Source organism: Rutidosis leptorrhynchoides, chromosome 9, assembly GCF_046630445.1.
Source record: "Rutidosis leptorrhynchoides isolate AG116_Rl617_1_P2 chromosome 9, CSIRO_AGI_Rlap_v1, whole genome shotgun sequence".
NCBI lineage: Eukaryota > Viridiplantae > Streptophyta > Magnoliopsida > Asterales > Asteraceae > Rutidosis > Rutidosis leptorrhynchoides.
This window is the reverse complement of record NC_092341.1, coordinates 9,346,861-9,368,931: the sequence shown is the minus strand read 5'-3', so window position 1 is coordinate 9,368,931 and position 22,071 is coordinate 9,346,861. Positions and strand designations below refer to the sequence as shown.

At 41.0% G+C, this 22,071-nt stretch overlaps 1 protein-coding gene and 1 pseudogene across 1 annotated transcript; one reads left to right on the top strand and one right to left on the bottom strand.

Moving 5' to 3' along the window:
• The first annotated feature begins 240 nt into the window (after nt 1-240).
• On the top strand, nt 241-17,515 carry LOC139866418 (probable LRR receptor-like serine/threonine-protein kinase At1g05700). The gene is made up of 14 exons (XM_071854654.1): nt 241-483; nt 1,771-1,861; nt 11,952-12,410; nt 12,527-13,005; nt 13,875-14,013; nt 14,124-14,195; nt 14,281-14,352; nt 14,458-14,529; nt 14,880-15,052; nt 15,147-15,352; nt 15,742-15,868; nt 15,951-16,013; nt 16,102-16,288; nt 16,876-17,515. Exons 1-14 carry the CDS (start codon nt 396-398, stop codon nt 17,279-17,281), a joined length of 2,634 nt encoding a protein of 877 aa, XP_071710755.1. The 5' UTR covers nt 241-395; the 3' UTR covers nt 17,282-17,515.
• A 990-nt stretch (nt 17,516-18,505) lies between these two features.
• LOC139867726 (senescence-induced receptor-like serine/threonine-protein kinase) lies at nt 18,506-20,922 on the bottom strand (annotated as a pseudogene).
• Between the last annotated feature and the right edge of the window lie 1,149 nt (nt 20,923-22,071).

Below are 22,071 nucleotides of genomic sequence, written 5' to 3'. Positions count from 1 at the left end.
CATTAGTAAAATCCATATTATAAAAGTAGCTAAGTAGTGCAAATTAATAGGGTCTATTATACTCATGTCATAATTCTCACATATTTAAAGCATACGTCATACAAAGTGCTGCAACAAAACAAACAAAAATACTAGAATAGACTTCAATGAACATGAACCACAAACAACATACTTTAAGATAGGCAACCTCAATATTATTTATTATTTATAGAATTTTATAACAAAGTTGACCACAGGTTACAAAAGTAAGTCAAGTTCAGCTTGTAGAAAGGGGTGAGCCAGAATCAAAGAAATTTCTCAGTTATTGTCCTGTAGCTAGTTCGTCAAATGTAAAAGCCGGTCATTTACATGTATAAGATGCACGGCATTATGTTATTAGAGACTTCAAAGGTGTAATGAAGACGTGGAAAGTTTATTTCACTAAAATGGTTCTTGTTACTTTAGTTCTTACACCACTCATTCAAGCTCAAGATGATCAATCAGGTAACAGCAATCGTACTTTAAGTAATTATGCAACCACTAGTCCCCGCAGCTTTGGCTCAGTGGACATGTGGTGGTGCCTAGCACCCCCGCCGGGCTAGAGGTCTCAGGTTCGAGCCTCGTCACCTACAAAGGATATTATTTGAAAGAAATTCTTTGAGGGTGGCCCAAAGGGAAGGTTTTACCGACCCGCTCCGGGACTAAGGTCCGGCCCGCCTGCCCCGTATGGGATGGTTTAAGGGTCGGATCCCCTGAGTGTGGTTCGGGTTTCCTGCCCAAACGCGTGTGTGTGTGCAAATGATGACTAGGCTTCGGTCCGGACTGATGCAAGCTTGCCGTTCAAAAAAAAAAATTATGCAACCACTAACTTCTTTTTAATTCTCTTTACAAAAGATACAATAACAACCACAAATATTACTCACAGTGGCGATTCTAGGATGAAATCTCATTGGGGTCCCAAAAAAATTTTTGAAGCTAATTATATTTAAATGATACTTTAATTGTTGTTTACCTCTAGAAAAACACAAATTTTGAAATTATATGGGGTCCTATAGCTAAATTTAGTGGTGTCCTATACAATTTAAAGACTAGATAATAAAAAAAAATTACATGATAGTGGGGTCATAGGACCCCACACCTCTATATCTATATATAGAATCGCCCTTGATTACTCAATCCTGCCGGAGGAAACATATATACCCTAAATATGGGTAACGAAAAAGTTTTTATTGTTTTAACTAGCCGGGGAAATGGGAGTATTTTTTTTACTACGTGGCCTAACCAGTTTATTCATCCGGTCTTTACTACTTCAAAATATGCTGCTAGTGAAGATTTGCACATGAGGCAATCAAGAGTATTAATTCTCTCTTTATTAGTGGTACTTTGGAACTATCTATATTGAGTGGGTAACCATCATCAAGATGGCCTACTGACAGTTTCAAACTCACTAGGCTTGAAGACGGTCATAAAAAAAATGTCAAAAACAGTCACGTGAAACGTAATTATTAATCCACATATAAAACATGAATCGTCCTCCCATGTAAACTTAATGGGTGAATGGCCGATTTGTTCCTTCGTCAATATACCACTTTTAAGCAAGAAGGGAACAGGTAATTAAAACAGATATATAGATAGTGAATCAAAGTTATTACTAGTGAATATAAACTTCTAAATCTGTTTTTAACTGATCATAACCGACACATTTACTTTTGAGTTGTCCACCGGTTATTCCACCTCTAACATTAATAAACTTCTGATTCTGATCATCTACCTTCTACTAATTAAATGCAGGATTCATAAGCATAGACTGTGGGCTTGCGAACGGATCAGCCTACACCGATAATTTAACAGGAATAAATTACGTATCAGATGCCAACTTGATTGATCATGCATATTTTAACCGTGGGGTTTAATATGCCTGCTCAATACGTAAAGAGGGATTTAAGGATCTTAGAACGTGGCTCTCCGGTCCGGCTACCGTGAATAACAATGGCCGACATGATGATGTCGGCGGGGTGGCCAAGTGATTAAGTCCACCTTCGATAGCGGCCGATGATCGGAAGGCCCCAAATAAGGTCGTAGGTACTAGCTTACAAAAGACTAACCTGTTAACCTTGAAAGGATGCTGAATGATGTTGTTTTACGTAATGTGTACCGTATGCGATGGTTACGTAATGTGCTGTGTCTGGTGAATGATGATTAGGGTTTGTATTTATAGGCAAACCCTAATTCTAGAACCGTCCCAGATCATGATAATCTCATCCATAACTGACTCCCCCGAATCACGGATATAATTATGGAAAATATATTTACTTGACAGCTAAGCAACCGCCGTACCGGGAACAAAGGCATTCGCACGCCGCATACCGCACACAAGAACACGCATACGCACAATAGTGATTGTCCGCATACATTTGCGGTGCGCCTGCGGGTTGCGGTATCATTATGTCCCCCCAGTTTGATGTTATATGGCGCGAGGCGTATGATATCAAACTATTAAGCGAAAGAAAGGAAAAAAACAAGAAAACGGCTAGCATTTAATATTCCGCGTGCGCCTCGATGCCATTAAATGCCTGTCACAATCGCAGAAGCCCATTCGGCGGACATGACATAAAGTGGCAGTGTGTCAGGCGCGTGCCAACCACGCGCGTACATGTAATCATACCCAACTGGCATCCACGCGCATAAATAAAGTGCTGGCCGTCGATTGCGTAACACGTGTACAGCCACGATCACACCACTCCATCCAATCTTCCCTATAAATACCCCATTTTGCAGCTCATTTCCACTTTCCTGCTTCAAGCTTCCTCGTTACGCTGCCAATTTGAATTCCGATCAAAAATCGAACATTCCGGCCACCATTTAAAGGTTAGTATTCATCCGATTACTCCTAGAAAATGACTAAAGCTAACGAGACGTATGTAGATAGCGTAGAGTCTGTTATAGAGCAGAAGCACATAGATTACTTAGTGAAACAGTATCCTCCCTTAGCCAAGTACAATCCGGTGCCACCCCTACCCCATCAGCGTGCTCACGAGCCACCGGAGAAGAAAGTGGCCATCTATGAACATGCGTTCAAGCATGGTAACTTTAGGGTTCCTCCCTCTGACTTCTTCTTAGGCGTATTAGATCACTTCAGAGTGGGATTAGGGCAACTACACCCGTATGCCATAGGCAAAATAGTTCTTTTTGAAATGTGGTGCGCCGCAATCGACAGGGTACCGTTGGTTAAAGTTTTCTGTCATCTATACCGCCTAGCCAATCACCACAAATCCTGGTTCACCTTCTTCGCCCGACAAAATTTCACCAAAACCCCAAAGTCGAATGCGGGTAACTGGAAAGAATCTTTCTTTTTCATTGACCAAACTGTAGTTGGTACCGCTTTTCCGCAAACGCTTATATGGTGCGAGAAGGTGGAAAAGGATGTGAACAAAACCCCGATCCTTGATGACGAGGAAACAAAGCTGTTAACGGAGTGCGCTAACGCACAGCTGGTGCACCGGTCATACAGGAACGTGATGTTGCGGCTAGGGAAGATATCCGCACACTGGCCATGGGAGGATGTGCGTCCAGCCATAGTCGGACCGGATGGAAAGGGTAGGAATAGTATAATCACGTACTAACAACAGTTTGATATTTATGTGTTCTAACGCATGCGTGCATGTTTGCAGAGATGAAGATGAAGAGAGTACTGACTGCGGAGGAGATTGCGGGCATCGCCTTCCGCAAACAGAATGTGAACCAACCGTTGGAGCAGGAGAAGACTGGCGAGAATGCACCTGCCACCTCCGGCAATAAGCGCAAGGCCGCCGAAGCCTCCCAATCCCAACAGAGGAAGAAGAAACTCACTCCCAAACAGAGGGAGGACAAGCGGAACGATAACTTCGTTCCCATCGAACCCCGTTCTGCGGATCTACCTCCCCCATCTGGTAAGAGTTCAGCTTTCACGCATACCGCACATTTAAGTTTGCATTTATATAACCACTTATTAATACGCAGGGCATGCGGAAGAAACTCATCACACCCCACCGCGGGTCAATCCGGACCTCGAAGCTACTGCCGAGTCAAAGGATAAGACGATACACCTGGACTCCGAGTCCACACCAACCCCACCACACGGTAACTTTCGATTGGCAAACCTGGCGCAGCTTACCCAGTTATCGGCGGAAAACGCCGCAGAGCAGTCCGCCTTCCTCCAACAAATCTTCCCGGCTGAGTTCCACAACTAACTAGCCGCACTGCCTTTTAATCAGGCGCTCAACGCCTTCGTCCAAAACGGCCTTGTCTTTTTTGGCATGGTTGCAGATCAAGCCCGCCGTTCGACTAACTTGTATCAAGTGGCCTTGCGGAAAGAAACAGAGCTAGGGCTGCTGCAAGCGGGGGTTGATCAGGTGAAGAAAGACAGGGACACCGCAGAAGAAGCGCGCAAGGCGGTGGAGTTAACCGCGGCGGAAACCAAAACTGCACTGATTGAAGAGAGAAAGAAAAACCGCGAGCTGGTTGGTGCGGTTGACCAGTCCAAGGGGGAGGCGGAGCGTCTGCGGGTGGAGCTGGAAAGGGTGACGAGGGAAAGGGATGACGCGGTAACCAACCGCGAGCTGGCAGAGGCGGACCTGGCGAAGCTGCGCACTGCACTCCCCACCATTGCGCAAAAGGTGATGGATTCTGGGCCAGTTACCGATAAGTTCAATGCCTATGTTGACGCGGTGAAAGACCACGAAGTCAACAAGGCAGTCTTAGAGGTGATTCAAGCCTGCAGCCTCACACCACCGTACCCTGACGCTGTGCAGAAGAAATTGAAGGAGGGTACGGCTGCGGCATTGCTGGAAGCGGAGAATGCTACCACCACCATTCCTATCCCTCTAATCGATGCGTTTGCGGCGGACCCAAACATGCCGATTGATGGGTTTCTCAAGGAGGATTTTTAGTTTGTGTTTGTGATGGTTTGCGCCGTAAGTCCTATGCTTAGGCAGGCAATTGTAAATGTATTTTTGAGCCCTAAGTCCCGTGTCGGGCAGGCATTTGAAACAATTACCACTTATGTAATAACTTAATTCAATGTATATGTAACTTACTGTTATGCATGCGTAGTTTGTTTGTTTATATATCGCGAATCAAAACAAAAGGTGAACCGCATGCCCATGCGCATAGTTAACCAAAACTCATGCGTATGCGGGTATTACTGCGTAAAATAAACCAATACTTTAACAATTACCCTTTAATAATTTAGACTCGAAAGCTACTGCGTTATCGCTTTGTCATGTACTAGAGGTGCACTATAGCTGTATGGTAAGCAACGCAACTAAAAACAAGCCAATGTTTTTATGCTTTGAGTTCCTCAAGCAAACCAATGCGAGAGTAATTACGCACAAGCAAACCAATGCTTGTAATTTTTTAAGTCGACTTTGCAGCCATCTAGTCTGCGTGGCGCTTGGCTAGGGGAAAACCAATTCCCTTTACCTGCCGTTAGCGTCTAGCCTTGTAACCAAACAGGCTTCTGCCGCACGGGGGCTAGAGGACACCCCTTAAGTAGGCAGGAACCGCATACAAAAAAGATTTAAACAACAAAAGTATGCGCGAGTAAATATTTAATTGGCATTAATCACAATTACAACCGCGACACATCCAAACGGACGGAAAATACATAGAAAAAATAATGTGCTACAATAAACTGGAGTGATCAGGTCCACCTAGCTACATATAACATTTTTTCAATAACGTCGCATGCCAAGTGCGTTTCACAGGTTTTCCATCTAATGTCTCGAGATGGTACGCCCCGGTATTGCTTGCCTTCGCTACCCTGTATGGACCTTCCCAACGGGGGCCCAGTTTCCCAGTATCCTCCGCATGACTTGCGTCGTTCTGACGCCAAACCAAGTCACCGCACTTGTAAGAGCGCGAACGCACACGCTGATTATAGTACTTTGCAATTTTTTTCTTGTTATTTGCTTCGTTGACAGCCGCAGAGAGTCTGCGTTCTTCCAGCAAATTAAGATTTTCCCGCAAAGCGTCAGAGTTATTTTGCTCATCAAAATTTTGTATGCGGAACGTTGGTACCCCAATTTATGCGGGTACAACAGCTTCTGATCCATAGACCAAACTGAACGGGGTCTCACCAGTGCTTGCTTTGGGTGTTGTTCTATGTGCCCATAAAACCTTCGGTAGTTCATCCACCCAACCAACGCGACCATGACCCAACCTAGCTTTGATTCCAGCTACTATATCCCGGTTGGTGACTTCGCACTGGCCATTCGCCTGCGGATGCGCAACAGATGTAAAAGTTTGCTTAATATTAAGCTCCGCGCACCAGCTGCGAAAAGGGTCACCCGCGAACTGCGTACCGTTATCGCTAACAATTTCATTTGGTATACCAAATCGACAGACGATGTCTTCCCATACAAAATTTCGCACCCTTTTTCCTGAGATTGCTGCCAGCGGTCTCGCTTCGACCCACTTTGTGAAATAGTCGATTGCAACAATCAAGAATTTGATGTTTCCTGCGTGTGCAGAATGTGCGTAAGGTACTGATGTGAGTAACATGTTTAGAAAATAAATGATAAAATTACCTCGGCCTTTTGGGAATGGTCCGACTATGTCGATTGCCCATTTGCAGAATGGCCACGGTGAGGAGACTGGTATCATTGGATGCGCAGGTGCTCTGCTAATAGGTGCATGTATTTGGCATGATTCACATTGCTTAACTATGCGCGCAGTATCCGCGTACATGGTGGGCCAATAATATCCTAGCCGCATTATTTTTGACACAATGGACCTGTGCCCCGAATGGAGTGCGCATGCACCCTCATGCACCTCGCGTACAACTTCCTCCGCCTCTTTCGGGCCAATGCACCTTAAGTGCGGTCCCAAATAATTCTTTCGATATAGGACGTAACCCTCAAGGGCATACAGCGGTGCCTTAACGCGGACTTTCTTTGCATCAGCGGAATCTGCAGGAGAAGTGCCATCCCGCAGAAAAGCCACGATGGGCGTCATCCATGTTGAGCTTGATTCCTCAACTGGTGCTACTAAAGGCATCATAACAATGGATTTTGCATTGAGTTCTTCTATTAGAACTTTCTTCCCCATATGATCAAAAGCCAAGGCAGCCAGTTTGCTTAGCGCATCCGCTTTCTTATTTTGCCCCCGCATTACGTGGGAGATTTGAAAAGCTTCAAACTGGTCAGCGAGGTTGTGAACAAGCGATAGATATTGCTGCATGGCTATGTCATGCGCTTCGAAATCTCCGCTGACTTGACTGCATACTAACTTTGAATCCACATAAGCGTGCAAAATTTTAACATTTAACCTATGCGCAATGCGCATACCTGCTAACAGAGCCTCATACTCTGCTTCGTTGTTTGTAACAGCAAAATTAAACCGCAGTGCGTATGTATGCTCTTCGCCATCCGGGCCTGTTAAAATTACACCGGCACCTACACCAGATGCGCTGCATGCACCATCGGTGTACAATTCCCATGGTGACAAAGTTGGTGCAGGTGGATCCTGATGTTCTGCTGATGCCTCGACCTCCGCAGGTAATTCCGCTAGGTAATCAGCAAGTATTTGACCCTTAACCGCACTGCGCGAAGAAAAATTTATTTCATGTTCACCTAATTCAACTGCCCACTTAGCCATTCGGCCAGAAATCTCAGGCTTGTACAACACCTGAAAGAAAAATGATTGCGTTAGTCAATGCGGTAACCCCGGTCATTGCCGCAAAGTAGGCGTTTACCAACCTGTTTGATTGGTTGATCAGTTAGAACCACGATTGGATGTGCTTGAAAATATCGGCGCAAACGCCGCGCCTTATGGACCAGCGCATATACAAGCTTTTCTATTGGTGAGTAGTTTACTTCGCTTGATGTCAGCGTCTTGCTTACGAAGTAGACCGGCATTTGCGTCTGAGAAAAACCTCAGTCGTTAAATTTCTGCGATATAAATAAAGCATGTAAATTAATGGATTACCTTTCCGCGATCCGCGATGAGGACTGAGCTGACAGCTTCCTTCGATGCCGCGAGGTACAGCGTTAGCGTTTCTCCTGATACTGGCGCAGTAAGTGTTGGTAATTCTGCAAGCACCTTTTTCATCTCCTGAAAGGCTGATTCCACTTCCTGAGTCCATACGAAGTCTTTTTTCTTCAAACAATTTTTCAAAGTATTGAAGAATGACAACTGTCGTTCTGCGGCTTTCGACAGAAACCGTGTGATAGCCGCAAGCTTCCCCGTTAGACTCTGCACATCTTTCTTTGTCTTCGGAGATGGCAAATTATCAATGGCCTCAATCTTTTTGGGATTGGCCTTGATACCCCGCGCTGTCACCACATGACCTAAAAACTTGCCTTCCTCTTCCCCAAAACTACATTTTAGCGGGTTAAGCTTCATGTTGATCCTGCGCAGAGATGCAAACGTTTCCAGGATGTCTGCGAGCATGTCTTCTTCGGTGTTACTTTTAATTACCAAGTCGTCGACGTACGCTTCAAGATTTCTACCGATTTGGTGCTTGAATGCTGCGTCAATTACACGCTGATAGGTCGCGCCAGCATTCTTTAAACCGAAAGGCATCTTCGTGTAACAATAAATACCCTGCGGCGTATGAAAAGCAGTCTTGTCCTCATCCTCCGCAGCCATTAAGATTTGGTGATAACCCTTGTACGCGTCCAGAAAACACTTGTACCTAAATCCCGATAGTGATTCTACCTTCCAGTCTATCTCCGGGAGAGGGTAATTGTCCTTGGGACATGCCTTATTGATATCTTTGAAATCAACGCACATCCTCCAGTTACCGTCAGCCTTTTTTACCAACACAGGATTTGCAACCCATGTCTGATAACGCACTTCCCGCAGAATGCCTGCTTTGACAAGGCTGTCCACCTCTGCGCACAACCAATCACTGCGGTCTAGGGCCATATGCCGCTTCTTTTGCCTAACGGGTGTCAATGATGGATTAACGTTTAACTTATGCTCCGCAATATCCCGCGGAACCCCTGTCATGTCTGACTCGCACCATGCGAAAATATCTGCGTTAGCTGACAGTATTCCATGCAACTTGCCCTTCGTTTCGGCTGACAAGCCTGCGCCGATTTTAATTCGCTTATCCGGATGCAAGCGATTTGCTATTACTGCACAGTTTGCAAGTTTCTCTCCTACGCTAGGAGCGCTTACAGACGCGACAGAGCCACACAGCTCGGTTGCTTGATGTGACGCAACTGTGGCAACGCCTCCTACTGTGGGAAACTTAATCAAACCATGCACTACCGATGGGATAATGTTAAAACGCCGTATAAAGTTTCTCCCTAGCAGTGCATTATATCGTGAAGTTGAACGAACCACATAAAAATCGACCAATTCACGCCTGATCATCTGCGGGTTCCTGTCATCCGCAAGCTCTATCATTAATTCTATTCGGCCTAGCGGCCACGAGTTTTCTCCAGAGAACCCTGATAGCGTAATGTCAGGCTGACGTAACTGCGCTTTGACTTCTGCCGGAAGGAAACGATAACAATGCTCATACATAATATCGACACCGCTGCCAGTGTCAACATGCATGCGCTTAACCTGGATTCCGCAATCGGGGATGCGACACTTGATGATAATGGGCTCATTAATAGAATCAATTGACATTACAGGAGGGAAAGTGATCGGGAGAAGCTCCCAATCCTGATGATCGTTGTACTTTCTCCGCTGGCTGATTTTCTCTGCGTCAACCATGTTAATGGTTAAGTCGGCATTTTTCGCTTTGTCAACTTTCTACCACGCGAAAGTCTTAGACTTCGGAGCCTCTTCTGCGGCCTTTCCCTTGTCCTTTTTAGGTGGTTTTAGATGATCCAACTTGCCTGCGCGAAGCGCTTCCAGAACCCGTTCCATCAAATTTTTACATCGATTGGTGTCGTGACCATAATCGTCATGAAATTCACAATACTTTGTTTTGTCCCGCTTGCCAAATTCTGTAAGCGGAGTTGGAACCGCGAAGGTCGCGCATACTGGCTCCGTTGCCAAAATTTCCTTGGGCGTTTTGGACAAACTTTTTAGTAGTGCATAGTTCTGATTATTGATGCCGCGCTGATTATTGTTTCGATAATTGCCACTTGATTTCCCTTTATCATTCCTGATTGGACCACCGCTAGGATACCTTCCACGAGAGTTGTTACCGCGACCTTGGTCGCGCGAACGATCATCATCGTCCTTTCTCTCGTTGCGTGAGCTAGCTGTTGGAATGTTATTATCTTCGCCACTCCGCATATAGTCGTGGCATTCATTAAGCGCCTCGGCATAAGTTGTTGGGACTGTATGGCGCAGACGCCTTACCAGTGTTGGATGACGTTCTGAGTTTATACCATGTATGAGTCCGGAAATCTGTTGCTCTGGTTTGAGATCTGGTATACGCAGGCACTCATTAGTATACCTTGTGAGAAATTCGCCCAAAGATTCCTTGGGCTTCTGCACGATGTCATGGCATTCAATGTGAGTGCGCTTGCGTGGTCTCTGATTCTGATATTGCAGTAAAAACTTCGTCCGCAGATCCATAAACCCGGCAATACTACCCGCCGGCAACTTATTAAACCACTCACGAGCAATACCCTGTAGTGTCATAGGAAATATCTGACACGCAACCGGATCCACCCAGCCTTGAGTGCGCATTGCGCCTTCGAAGCGCTGTAAAAAATCATCTGGATCGGTCAGGCCATTGTAAGTACCCAACGTGCTAGGTATCTTTGGTGCTGATGGAAACGGGTACGCGGATATATGCGGAGGAAACTTGTCAAAGGTAGTCGGTAGCTCGAAGGGTGGTTTAACAGGATCCCCTTTCAAATTTGCAAAGAAACGCTTCATCATGTCCTGAACAAAGTCAGGTTGTGAAAATAAGTGAACCATATCGGGAGGTGCGGCCTGCATGAATTGACTTGCAAGATTTGCCTGCCCTTGAACATTTTGCCAAGGTTGACCCTGCGTCCGCGGATATGACCAAGGCTGCTGCGTTGGAAAAGAGGGATAACTTGAAGACGCAGAGTACACAGGTGGCTGTAAAGGAAGCGAAACCTGTGGCGCAGATATCTGCGAAACTTGAGGATACACACTTAAAAGCCCAACTGTATGCGCTGTGCTTTACTGCTGCGCTGTTATCGGCGCCCAATGAGAGTTCGCATCTGGGATGACCCCGAATCCCCAACTATTAAGTAACGTCTGCGCATCCGCAGGAGTTAAAAATTGTGAAACTGGGCCCGGTGGTTGCCAAGGTTGCAACGGTGTAAGTGACGAATTCTGCTGGATGCTCTGCGTATGCAGAGGTATTGAAACAGTGGTACTGTAAATAGGTACCTGGCCGCAGCAAACCACATGCGGCCCCGTTGTTCCACCGCCAACGCCCGCAAAGATGACCCTTGGATCCACTGACGAAAAGTCCAGCCGCGTGGTTGTGACTGGTGAGTTTGCTCTTGCCGGTGTGACCCCGTCTGAATATATCGGCTTGTACCTCTGAAAGGGTTCGCCGGATATAGGTGGAGGGTATATCGTGTATCCCGCCTGAGTAGCGGCCTCCGTAGTCATAACCGGTGTATGTTGACTACCAGACGGTGCGTTCTGAACGTCTGTTTGGGTATGTTCCGATGATTCCTCGGAAGTCATGATACTGTTAACCTTGAAAGGATGCTGAATGATGCTGTTTTACGTAATGTGTACCGTATGCGATGGTTACGTAATGTGCTTTGTCTGGTGAATGATGATTAGGGTTTGTATTTATAGGCAAACCCTAATTCTAGAACCGTCCCAGATCATGATAATCTCATCCATAACTGACTCCCCCGAATCACGGATATAATTATGGAAAATATATTTACTTGACAGCTAAGCAACCGCCGTACCGGGAACAAAGGCATTCGCACGCCGCATACCGCACACAAGAACACGCATACGCACAATAGTGATTGTCCGCATACATTTGCGGTGCGCCTGCGGGTTGCGGTATCATTATTGATAGACAGTGGTGATACCCATAACGTTTTGCCAATTTACAGTTCACCCGTTTATACATATTTAAACACTCTCAGAAGTTTTCCACAAAACATAAGAAACTGCTACACCCTAACACCAATTCAGGGAAAGGGTAACCGATATCTTATAAGGGCATTATTTATGTATGGGAATTATGACTTTATCAATCGAATCCCGAAATTTGATGTCTATCTTGGACCTAATTACTGGGATACAATAGCATTGCCTTCGGAAGATACAAAAGGATACATAGAGATCATACACGTCTCTTCTTCAGATTACATACATGTTTGTCTAGTGAATACAGGCGATGGGACGCCTTTCATATCATCTATTGAACTACGGCTTTTAGCAAGTGACATGTACACAAAAACTGATTTTGGATCGCTGAAACATTTCGTACGTGAAAATAGAGGTGCCAGAGATGGAGAAGCAGAAGTCAGGTAAGTAATTAAACCATCTTAATTTTTCAGCATTTGAAATCAAAATATGTATCAAATCAATGCGAACGTACTCCATATTAATTAACTTCCCTTTTCTTGATTTTCAATGTTCGTAGGTATCATGCTGACAAGTATGATCGAATATGGAAACCAATTTTTTATAATGATGGTAATATCTTATCCACTACAAACGAAGTTTCTACAGTGTCATCTGGAGACCCCTACCCGCCATCGGAGGTCATGAGTACCGGTATCACGCCAAAAAACCGAAATGATTCATATAACATTTATTGGACTCCTCGAAATGCAACCGATTTATTTGTCATTTTCTTACACTTTTCTGAACTTGAAATACTGAAAAGAAACCAGACCAGAAGATTCAACATCTATCTGAATGAATACTTATGGTATGAAAATCTCTCACCCGAATATCTCAACAGAACCACTATCAGCAGCGGAAGTCCTCAAAACGCTGCACCAAAATATAAGATAACACTAACTAAGACTTCAGATTCAACTCTTCCTCCCATCATCAACGCTCTCGAACTTTATACTATAAAGATCCTCCCACAAAGGCAAACAGATGATCGTGACGGTATGTGTAGAATTCGTACTTTGATTTAATAATAACTAAATCTTCACCGTGAAGTTGTGATGTGGTCCAGCGGTTGGTGACATGCCTCCTTTAGGGAAGGTAGGGAGTTCGACCCCCGTTGGCTACATATTAAAAACACAATTTCATCCTGCCATGAAGTATCCACCCATGCCATCTTTCCCATATCGTTTGGGGTGGGGGGTGGGGGCTTTGTTTACTTGGCCGTGCCCTTGGATCAGTTTCAAGGTTTCCTCCTGGGCAGCGATGGGGGCGAGGTTATTATCGCTGCATCGGCATAGTCGAAACGGGAGATGATCGCAACGGGTGGTTCAGTCCCCCTCGGGTGATCCCAATCGCTGTTTAAAAAAAAAAACTAAATATTCACCGCTTGCGTTAACAAAACATTGTTACTCAGGAGTATCCGGGTTCAGGGGATGAGAGCGTCGTGGGTTCAAATCCACGGCGAGTCATCTTCAAATTGTGCCTTTCAGAGGCAGTTAAGGGGGGTTTTCTCTAGATTTTGTCTTATGGGTTTCCACCTCACATGTGGTCTAGATATGATCGTGTGTGTGGCTTCTGGCCCCGTCAGTGACTCCTAACATGCCGTTAAAAAAAATCTAGATCTTATATATTGATATACTTTTTTTTTAACAGCGATTGGATCACCCGAGGGGGACTAAACCACCCGTTGCGATCATCTCCCGTTTCGACTATGCCGATGCATCGATAATAACCCCGCCCCCATCGCTGCCCGGGAGGAAACCTTGAAACCGATCCAAGGGCACTATTGATATACTAGTGATAAGAACTATTTGATATGTCTAAATATTACTATTACTATTACTAACTATTTCTAAAATGGAAATTAGTGGCTGCAATTTGGGCCATTAAGTCAAAGTATGGAGTATCAAAAAAGTGGCAAGGAGATCCATGTGTTCCACGAGAATTTGTTTGGGATGGTATCGGATGTAGCTACAATGATGGTGAATCTCCTAGAATCATATTATTGTAAGCATTCGATTTTCAAGACCTGTGAATATTATGTATTATAATAATCTTTCTTGTAGTAGCTATAAATTACTCACAGGTTTTAAATATAATTGTAAAAATGTAATTAGGAACTTATCTAGCAGTGGACTGAATGGAGAAATAGATCCTAAAATAGAAGACCTCGCAATGATAACTACATTGTAAGTGAACACATGCATTTATAGAAAAGCTAATCTATCTACGGCTACAACATAATGAATTAATCAACTCCTAAAACTATTTCAGGGATTTGTCCAACAATAACTTAACAGGAAGAGTGCCTAATTTACTATTGAGACTGAACTTGCTAAAGTTCCTGTAAGTTATTTTCCCTTTGAACTTGTATCTGATTTGAAGTGTGTATAGACAAAAAAATATACAGCAACTTTTTCTGTCTAATACGAGTAATATTTTTGAGTACAGATATATAAAAGGGAACAAATTCACCGGGCCAATTCCAGCAGAGATGCTGTCAGAGGGATCATTGTTCTTAAGGTTTGCTGCCCTACATCATAATTGACCTTACATTTATATATATTTATACGGAGTATCGTTTTAACTAAGAATATTATTAACTCTCGGTGTAAAGAAAGACTTCAAGTTTATATTTTTTCGCCCTGTATATCTAATCCAAAGGAAAAATATACTACAAATAAAATCAAAATTTCTACATCTTTTTACAGGGCGTGGACTGAAATTGATACTTCATCCATTTTCAAAATTATTGTCTGACTTTTTGAGTCTTTCTTATATAACTTTGAATTTAAATATTCTTAATTGTGATATATAATATTTGATAAAAGTTATACCAATGAAACACATTTTTAAACCGAATCTTAAACCAGTTTCGATGATGGGAGCGCCGGTGGTACCACAAGTTATTGCAACCCAAATCGGTGTAAAAACAACAAGGCTAACAAAATTATCGCACCAGTAGTAATTGCTACTGCCGCTTTAGTTTTTGTAATATTGATTGCACTCGTCATCATTTGGGTGTCTAAACGATACAAAGGAAGAGGTACGAGAAACACAGTTATATATTAATCAAACATGACTCGCACAATCATGTAAGATGATGACAAGCTCAAATCACGGACGTTTATTACATGTAGGTAAATGGAGAAGATATATGGAGCTAAAAGTACGAAAACTACAGTACACATACACAGAAATACAGAAAATCACAAACAACTTCAGGGTTGTGATCGGTAGAGGAGGTTTCGGAACAGTTTACCATGGTTATATTGGTGATACAGAAGTTGCTGTCAAGATGCTTTCGGAAACATCTCTCCAAGGGGACAAGGAATTTCAGGCTGAGGTAACTTATAATTCCAGCAGCAAGGTCCTTTTGCATGCACACACTCATATATAAATACAACTTTGACCTGGTTTCGAAATTTTCTTCCCGCCCATTTTACCTCCTCTAAAGCTAAGTTACAAGGTTTTTCATGTTCGGTTTACCGAGAGGGCGAGTGGTAAGGATATATGATGTCCTCACACGTTTAAGCTTAGTTAGGTAAATATATTGGGTGGTCAGGGAAAAGGGTCACATGATGTCCATTTAGGTTGCGTACATATGAGTGAAAAATCTTCTTGCAGGGTAACCGGCCTTAACATGGAAGACCTATTCCAATTAATGGGAATCGGCAACAAGTAAATGTGTATTAAATTGTGTGACATTCTTTATTTTATTCCTATGGTGTACAGGCCAATCTGTTGTCGAAGGTTCACCATAAAAACCTAACTTTGTTCATTGGGTACTGCAATGAAGGCAACCACAAAGGAATTATCTACGAGTACATGGTTAATGGGGACTTGGAAAAACATCTCTTTGGTATATACTCCATTATAGTTGATAATTTGAGTTAACTCTTTAACCTTTTTAAGTCCTGATAGTACTATAATCACTTGAGCAGATACAAGTTCAAGCAACTTGGATTGGGAAAAAAGACTACAAATAGGATGTGACGCAGCACGTGGTAAGTATTAAGTTTTTTTGGCTATACTTACAATTACTATCCATACGATTATAAGACGGTAAACCATATAAAGTTTCGTGTTTTTCAGGGCTCGAGTACCTGCATCATGGTTGCAAGCCACCGACAATCCATAGAGACATCAAGTGTACCAATATCTTACTGGATGGAACATTTCAGGCAAAACTAGCAGACTTCGGTTTATCACGAGCTTTTAAAACAGAATGTACACATATTTCCACAGAAGTTGCCGGTACTCCTGGATACTGTGACCCCGAGTGAGTTCTCTTGGTTTTATATGTATAACATATATTATCGACAATATAAATCAATTAGAGTAAAAAAAAAAAAAAAACCTCCCATTTAGTTGTAACTTATATCTCTTGGATGTGAAATTGCACCTTAGGTTTTGGACACCTTCGGGGTACATCCCCTGCATTTATATTAAGAAAAAAAATTTAAACTTTTTCCTTTTTATAAATTGAATCTTTCTCGATCGTTTCAGCTTGCTAATGAATCTTTTAGGTTTTTTCGGTGTTTGTTTTCCAGTTTGCAGATCTTATTATGTCTTATGTCTGCGAGTGCGAGTCCAGAAGTGTATACTGCAGATTTGTTTGTTTTCCTGAAAACATATGATAAGATAATATTTTATTGTGTCTGCAACCTCGCACACTTATAAACATGATTCTAAGTGTCGCAGATAATATTAAGTTATTTTAAAGACGTAAAAACAAACAATCTTCACTATTCAGCAAAAAACCTTTAGGCTACATCTTCTTTACGGACATGATCTACAGATCTTTGGACAAAATTTTTTTAGAAAACATACAGTACCTTAGTATAATTGGATTATTCTAAATTGCAGGTACTTTACATCAAAACAATTGACTGAGAAAAGTGATGTTTATAGCTTTGGGGTTGTACTCTTGGTGATAGTTACAGGCCAACCGGCAATAATGAAATATGACAATGACCAAATACACATAAGTCGATGGGTCCATTTAAAGCTTACAAACGGGGATGTGAAAAACATTGTTGATCCTAGGCTACTTGATAATTTTGACATAAACTCAGCATGGAAGGCAGTTGAACTAGCAATGTCATGTGTTGTTGACACACCTTACGAAAGACCAACCATGAACCAAGTGGTGATGAGGTTAAATGACTGTTTGGTGACAGAGAGAGCTCGTCAAGAGATGGAACCAAGGAACTACGTGGCTACACTAATGGCTCCTAATCTGGAGAGCCTATATGATCCGAACCCAAGATAATGATATCTTTATGTTGTGATTCTTTGACTTCGGTTTAAAAGGCTCTGTTTTCACTTGAATTGTGTATGCATTAAGTAAAAAAAAAATGAAGTAGAATAATTGATGGCTTCTGTAGTTTGTAACGAGGTATAATTTACTTATACTTTGATACTTTTGAAAGTTCAACTGAAACTCTGTAGGATACTATGATTTATTGACGAATTTATATGACTAGATAATAGCTTATAATTTTGATTGTTACAAGTGCTTAACTTAACTGCTCCGTGAACTTTGTAGAGCCTGCATCGGTGCCATAACTACTATCTTCAGGCAGTAATTACTTAAATATCGGAGAATGAAGAACGTAATAATCTGACTGCACATTCATATTCAATAAAAGCAGTTGTGAATCAATCACCTGTGTTTATTTCGTGAAAATCATATACGAAACTCATATATGAAAATCAACTCTTACAACTTTATCAAACACTTTGTGTGCAGCCAAAATTGTTTATTAATTTTGGAAAAATATATGAATTTCTGTATGTGTTATTGTTGATAATGAAAGGTGTGACGAAGATTGTTTTCGTTTAATGGATGTGTTTTTATAGAGAAGATGCAAACTTCTTCGTTCTTCAACTTGATTATGAAATCAAAATTAATTTGAAAATGATTGTTTTGACGTAGATGATGTGATTAACATCACATTTATAAGATTAATCGTCCGTATTAAGCGATTTCAGTTCAATTATGTATGATTTGAACATGAAATTCATCGTTTTTTAGAAAGTCGTGAATCAGTATTTTATTATATAATCACCAATTAGGAGAGTTAGAAAACCTCACCTATTCTAAAATACTAGTTTTGGGTCCTATTCGGCTATTTTTTCTTATTTTTGCATAAAGGTGTATATTTGAGAACATTCAAATCCTTTCCTATGAAAACCCGCCATAACTCTCTTCTTATTTTTGAGTCCTCGATTGACAATTAGTTCGTAGCCAGTAGTAAAACCTAGAACAAACATATCAACATGCTCGATATTGATCATTAGCATGTACATTAGTCGAAAATGATGGTTAGTGGGCTGGAGCAGAATCATTCCAACTAAAAAAAGGATCCAGAAATCAATCAAAATACTCCAGTATTTTGTTAAGAGAAATCAAACACTTGAATATACATGTCCACCTTAAGAACAAATTCAGAAAAATAGAGCATTACACAAATAACATTATATCTTGGTTTCACTATCTTGGGTTCGGATCATGTGCACTGTCGAGGTTAAGAGACATGAGTCCAGTTAACGTTTTGGGTTTGGTCTCCTTACGTTCTCTCTCCATCGCCAAACAATCATTTAACTCCGTCACCACTTCATTCATGGTTGGTCTTCTGTTTGGTGTTTGGTCAACACACGCCATTGCCAACTCTACCACTTTCCATGCCGAATTGATGTCAAAATCCCCTATTAGCTTTGGATCAACGATATTATTCACATTTCCTTCTGCGAGCATTAAACTAACCCATCGAGTAATGTGAATGTTTTCATTGTCATATTTGGTTACTGATGGTTGACCTGTAATTAGCACTAGAAGCACAACCCCGAAACTATAAACATCACTTTTCTTGGTCAATATGTATGATGAGTAATACCTGCAAGCCATATATGGATAAGAACACATTTATCTTTTGAGTGTATAAGATTAGGAATACTCACTCGGGATCGAGGTAACCAGGAGTGCCAGCAACTACTGTTGAAATATGGGACCCACCTTCGGCTGGGAAAGCTTTAGACAACCCAAAGTCTGCTAGTTTTGCTTGAAGTGTTTCAGTAAGTAAGATATTGGTACACTTGATATCTCTATGGACGATCACTGGCTTACAACCATGATGCAGACACTCTAGCCCTAAAAAAAACACAATACTTTTATTATTAAATTGAAACTCCTAATGATCAAAATGGATAAAAGGGTATACATATAAGGTTTTTCCTATTCAGACTACCCCGGGAAGGATGTTATTTTTACTCAGATATGTGCAGCCTAACCAGTTTATTCCTTGACAGTTTACGACCCTTTTCCCTTAGAAGCAAAACATACAAGCAAGTAGGATATGAAATTTAATGCAAACTGACCATGTGCTGCATCACATCCTATTTGTAATCTTTCTTCCCAAGTTAGGAGACTGGAACTTCCATCTGCTAAAGAAATTTGAAATATTAGTAAATCAATAATAGCTTCATACACTTAAAAATAGATGTGTTTTAACCCATCTCAAGGTGAAAAGAACGGATATAAAAGAGGTACTCTTTTGAACGATGAGAAATTGTCAAATTACCGAATATATGGCTTTCTAAGTTCCCATTAGCCATATACTCATATATGATTCCCTTGTGGCTGCCTTCGTTGCAGTACCCAACGAGTGAAGTTATATTTATATGATGAATGCTCAGGAGTAGATTATCCTGAACATAAGATACAAGAATTTAGTTTGCTAATATTAATTGCAAGCATTTTATTGCACCAATTATGTTATTACCTCAGCTTGAAATTCCTTGTCCCCTTACAGCGATGATTCAGAAAGAATCTTGACAGCAACTTGTATGCCATCAATATGTCCATGGTAAACTGTTCTGAATCCTCCTTTTCCAAGAACAACATTGAAATTGTCGGTCATACTTTGTACCTCTGAGTAGTTAAACTGCTATTTTCTTATTTCCAATTCCGTGCTTGCGTTTCTTATACTTCCAGTATTTCGTTTTTTAATCACCCAAATGACGGTTAGTGCAGTCAAGATCAAGAAGAATGGAGGAACTATTGTTAGTACTAAAATAATAGTTTTGTTATTCTTCTTGCTTTTTTTGTTTTCACAATGATTTGTGATACACGAACCAACTGCATTAATATCACTTTTACCATCGCCATGGTAGCTGATCGTAAATTAGAAAGAATACATGTTAACTGATAAAGCAATATATTATTGAAATTTCAGATATGATGTTCTAAAATCAGTATCAAACCTTAATAACAATGATCCATTATTTGATTTTTGTAGAAGCTCTGCTGGAATTAGCCCGTTGAAATGGTTTTCTTTTAATTTTCTATAATCAATAATCAATTAAACATTTTTATATCCATTTCATGTAATTAACCAATAATGCATGCTTCTAATGTTACTTCAATGGGAAGATTACTTACAGGACCTTGAGAAAGTTTAATTCGGCAAGAAATGCGGGCACATTTCTGGTCAAGTTATTGCTGGACAAATCCCTAGAGAGAATACAATATAGATTTGTAACAGTTAACTTCTACAGAAATATCAGTTTTATTAATAAATATAAGTCAACTTATTAGCTTACATGCTTTGTATCATTGTAAGATTAGCTAATTGAGGGTTTATTTCTCCGTTCAATCCGCTAGCAGACAAGTTCCTGATTTTAGATGTCAAATATTTACTAAAATTTTATCGAAATATTATATCGAAGAGACTTGAAATTGTATACATACAAGGCAATGATCCTTGGAGACACAGTATCACTGTAACTGCATCTAACAGCATCCCACACAAAATCACATGGAGCACATATTTCTCCTTGCCAGTTTTTTGTTACTTTATAAGCTGACTTGATGCTCAACATTGCAGCAGCTATTATCAAATATAGCAGCATAATAAAGAAGTGAATGCATATAAAATAATTTGCAAGTCTAATCTTTAGTATATGAGCCTAAGAGTGCGTTTGATAAAACATGATGATTAAGTACTGAATGGTTCAAAATCTAAATGCTTCAAAGATTCTGATAGAATTTGGTTACGACAATATACATATATGATAATCATTCTGAATGGATTCTAAAAATGATGTAAAATCAATGTATTAATATTTTAAATGAATTGATACAAGAATAAAAAATTTTGATTGTGTTTTAGATATGATTTGTGTTGAATGGTTAGGAGAGTAATGTTAAAATACAATGCAAATTTAGATAATATGGAATTAGTAATGTATATAAATATCTAGATATTAAAATATAAAAGAAATATCTAGATATTAATATATATATGAAGAAAAATTTAGATGTTAAAATGAAAAAATCTAGATATTTTTATGTGGTAAAAATATCTAGATATTTATCCATGGAAAAATCTAGTGTGTAGAAGTTTTCATGGAGTAGTATAAATATGGGTGTTGATTTCATTTGTGAGTAAGGTGTGAGTAAGTGAAGTGTGAAGTAGAGAAGAAATAAGAAGTGAGTTGTGAAGAAGAGAAGAAGAGTGTGAGTTAGCGAAAATAGAGAAGAGAAAGCTTGTAAGTAATATTGTAATTATAATTTAATATAAGTGTTTTTGTTAAGTTTCCCGATCAAGCCTTAGTTTGTGTTTAAGTTCTTAGTGCACTTTTGTTGTTCTTATTATATGGTCGGCTCTGCCGCCTAAGTATGAAATGGTCGGTTATACCGCCTAAAGATATATGGTCGACACTGTCGCATAAGTACATTGTGCACTAAGGATTTATAAAATTAAAGGCTAACCAACGTCAAAGTGTTGGTGTATTGAGTCTAGTATAGTCTAGATCCTCTATAGTGGGTGTGTTGGGCTCGTCGAAGCTTCCAACAATTGGTATCAGAGCGGGTCGTTCGGGATCATTTCTAGTGGAGGAAATCGGTAAACGTTGGACGTTTACATCAACTTGTTTTCACCAAGGCTCTAAGGGAGATTCTGTCGGAGCACAGTTAGGAACTGTGAAAGCTCATCGGTCAGGGACCAAGCTTATTGGACGTTGGACGTCATGATGGCAGATCTTGCAAGTACGAGCAGT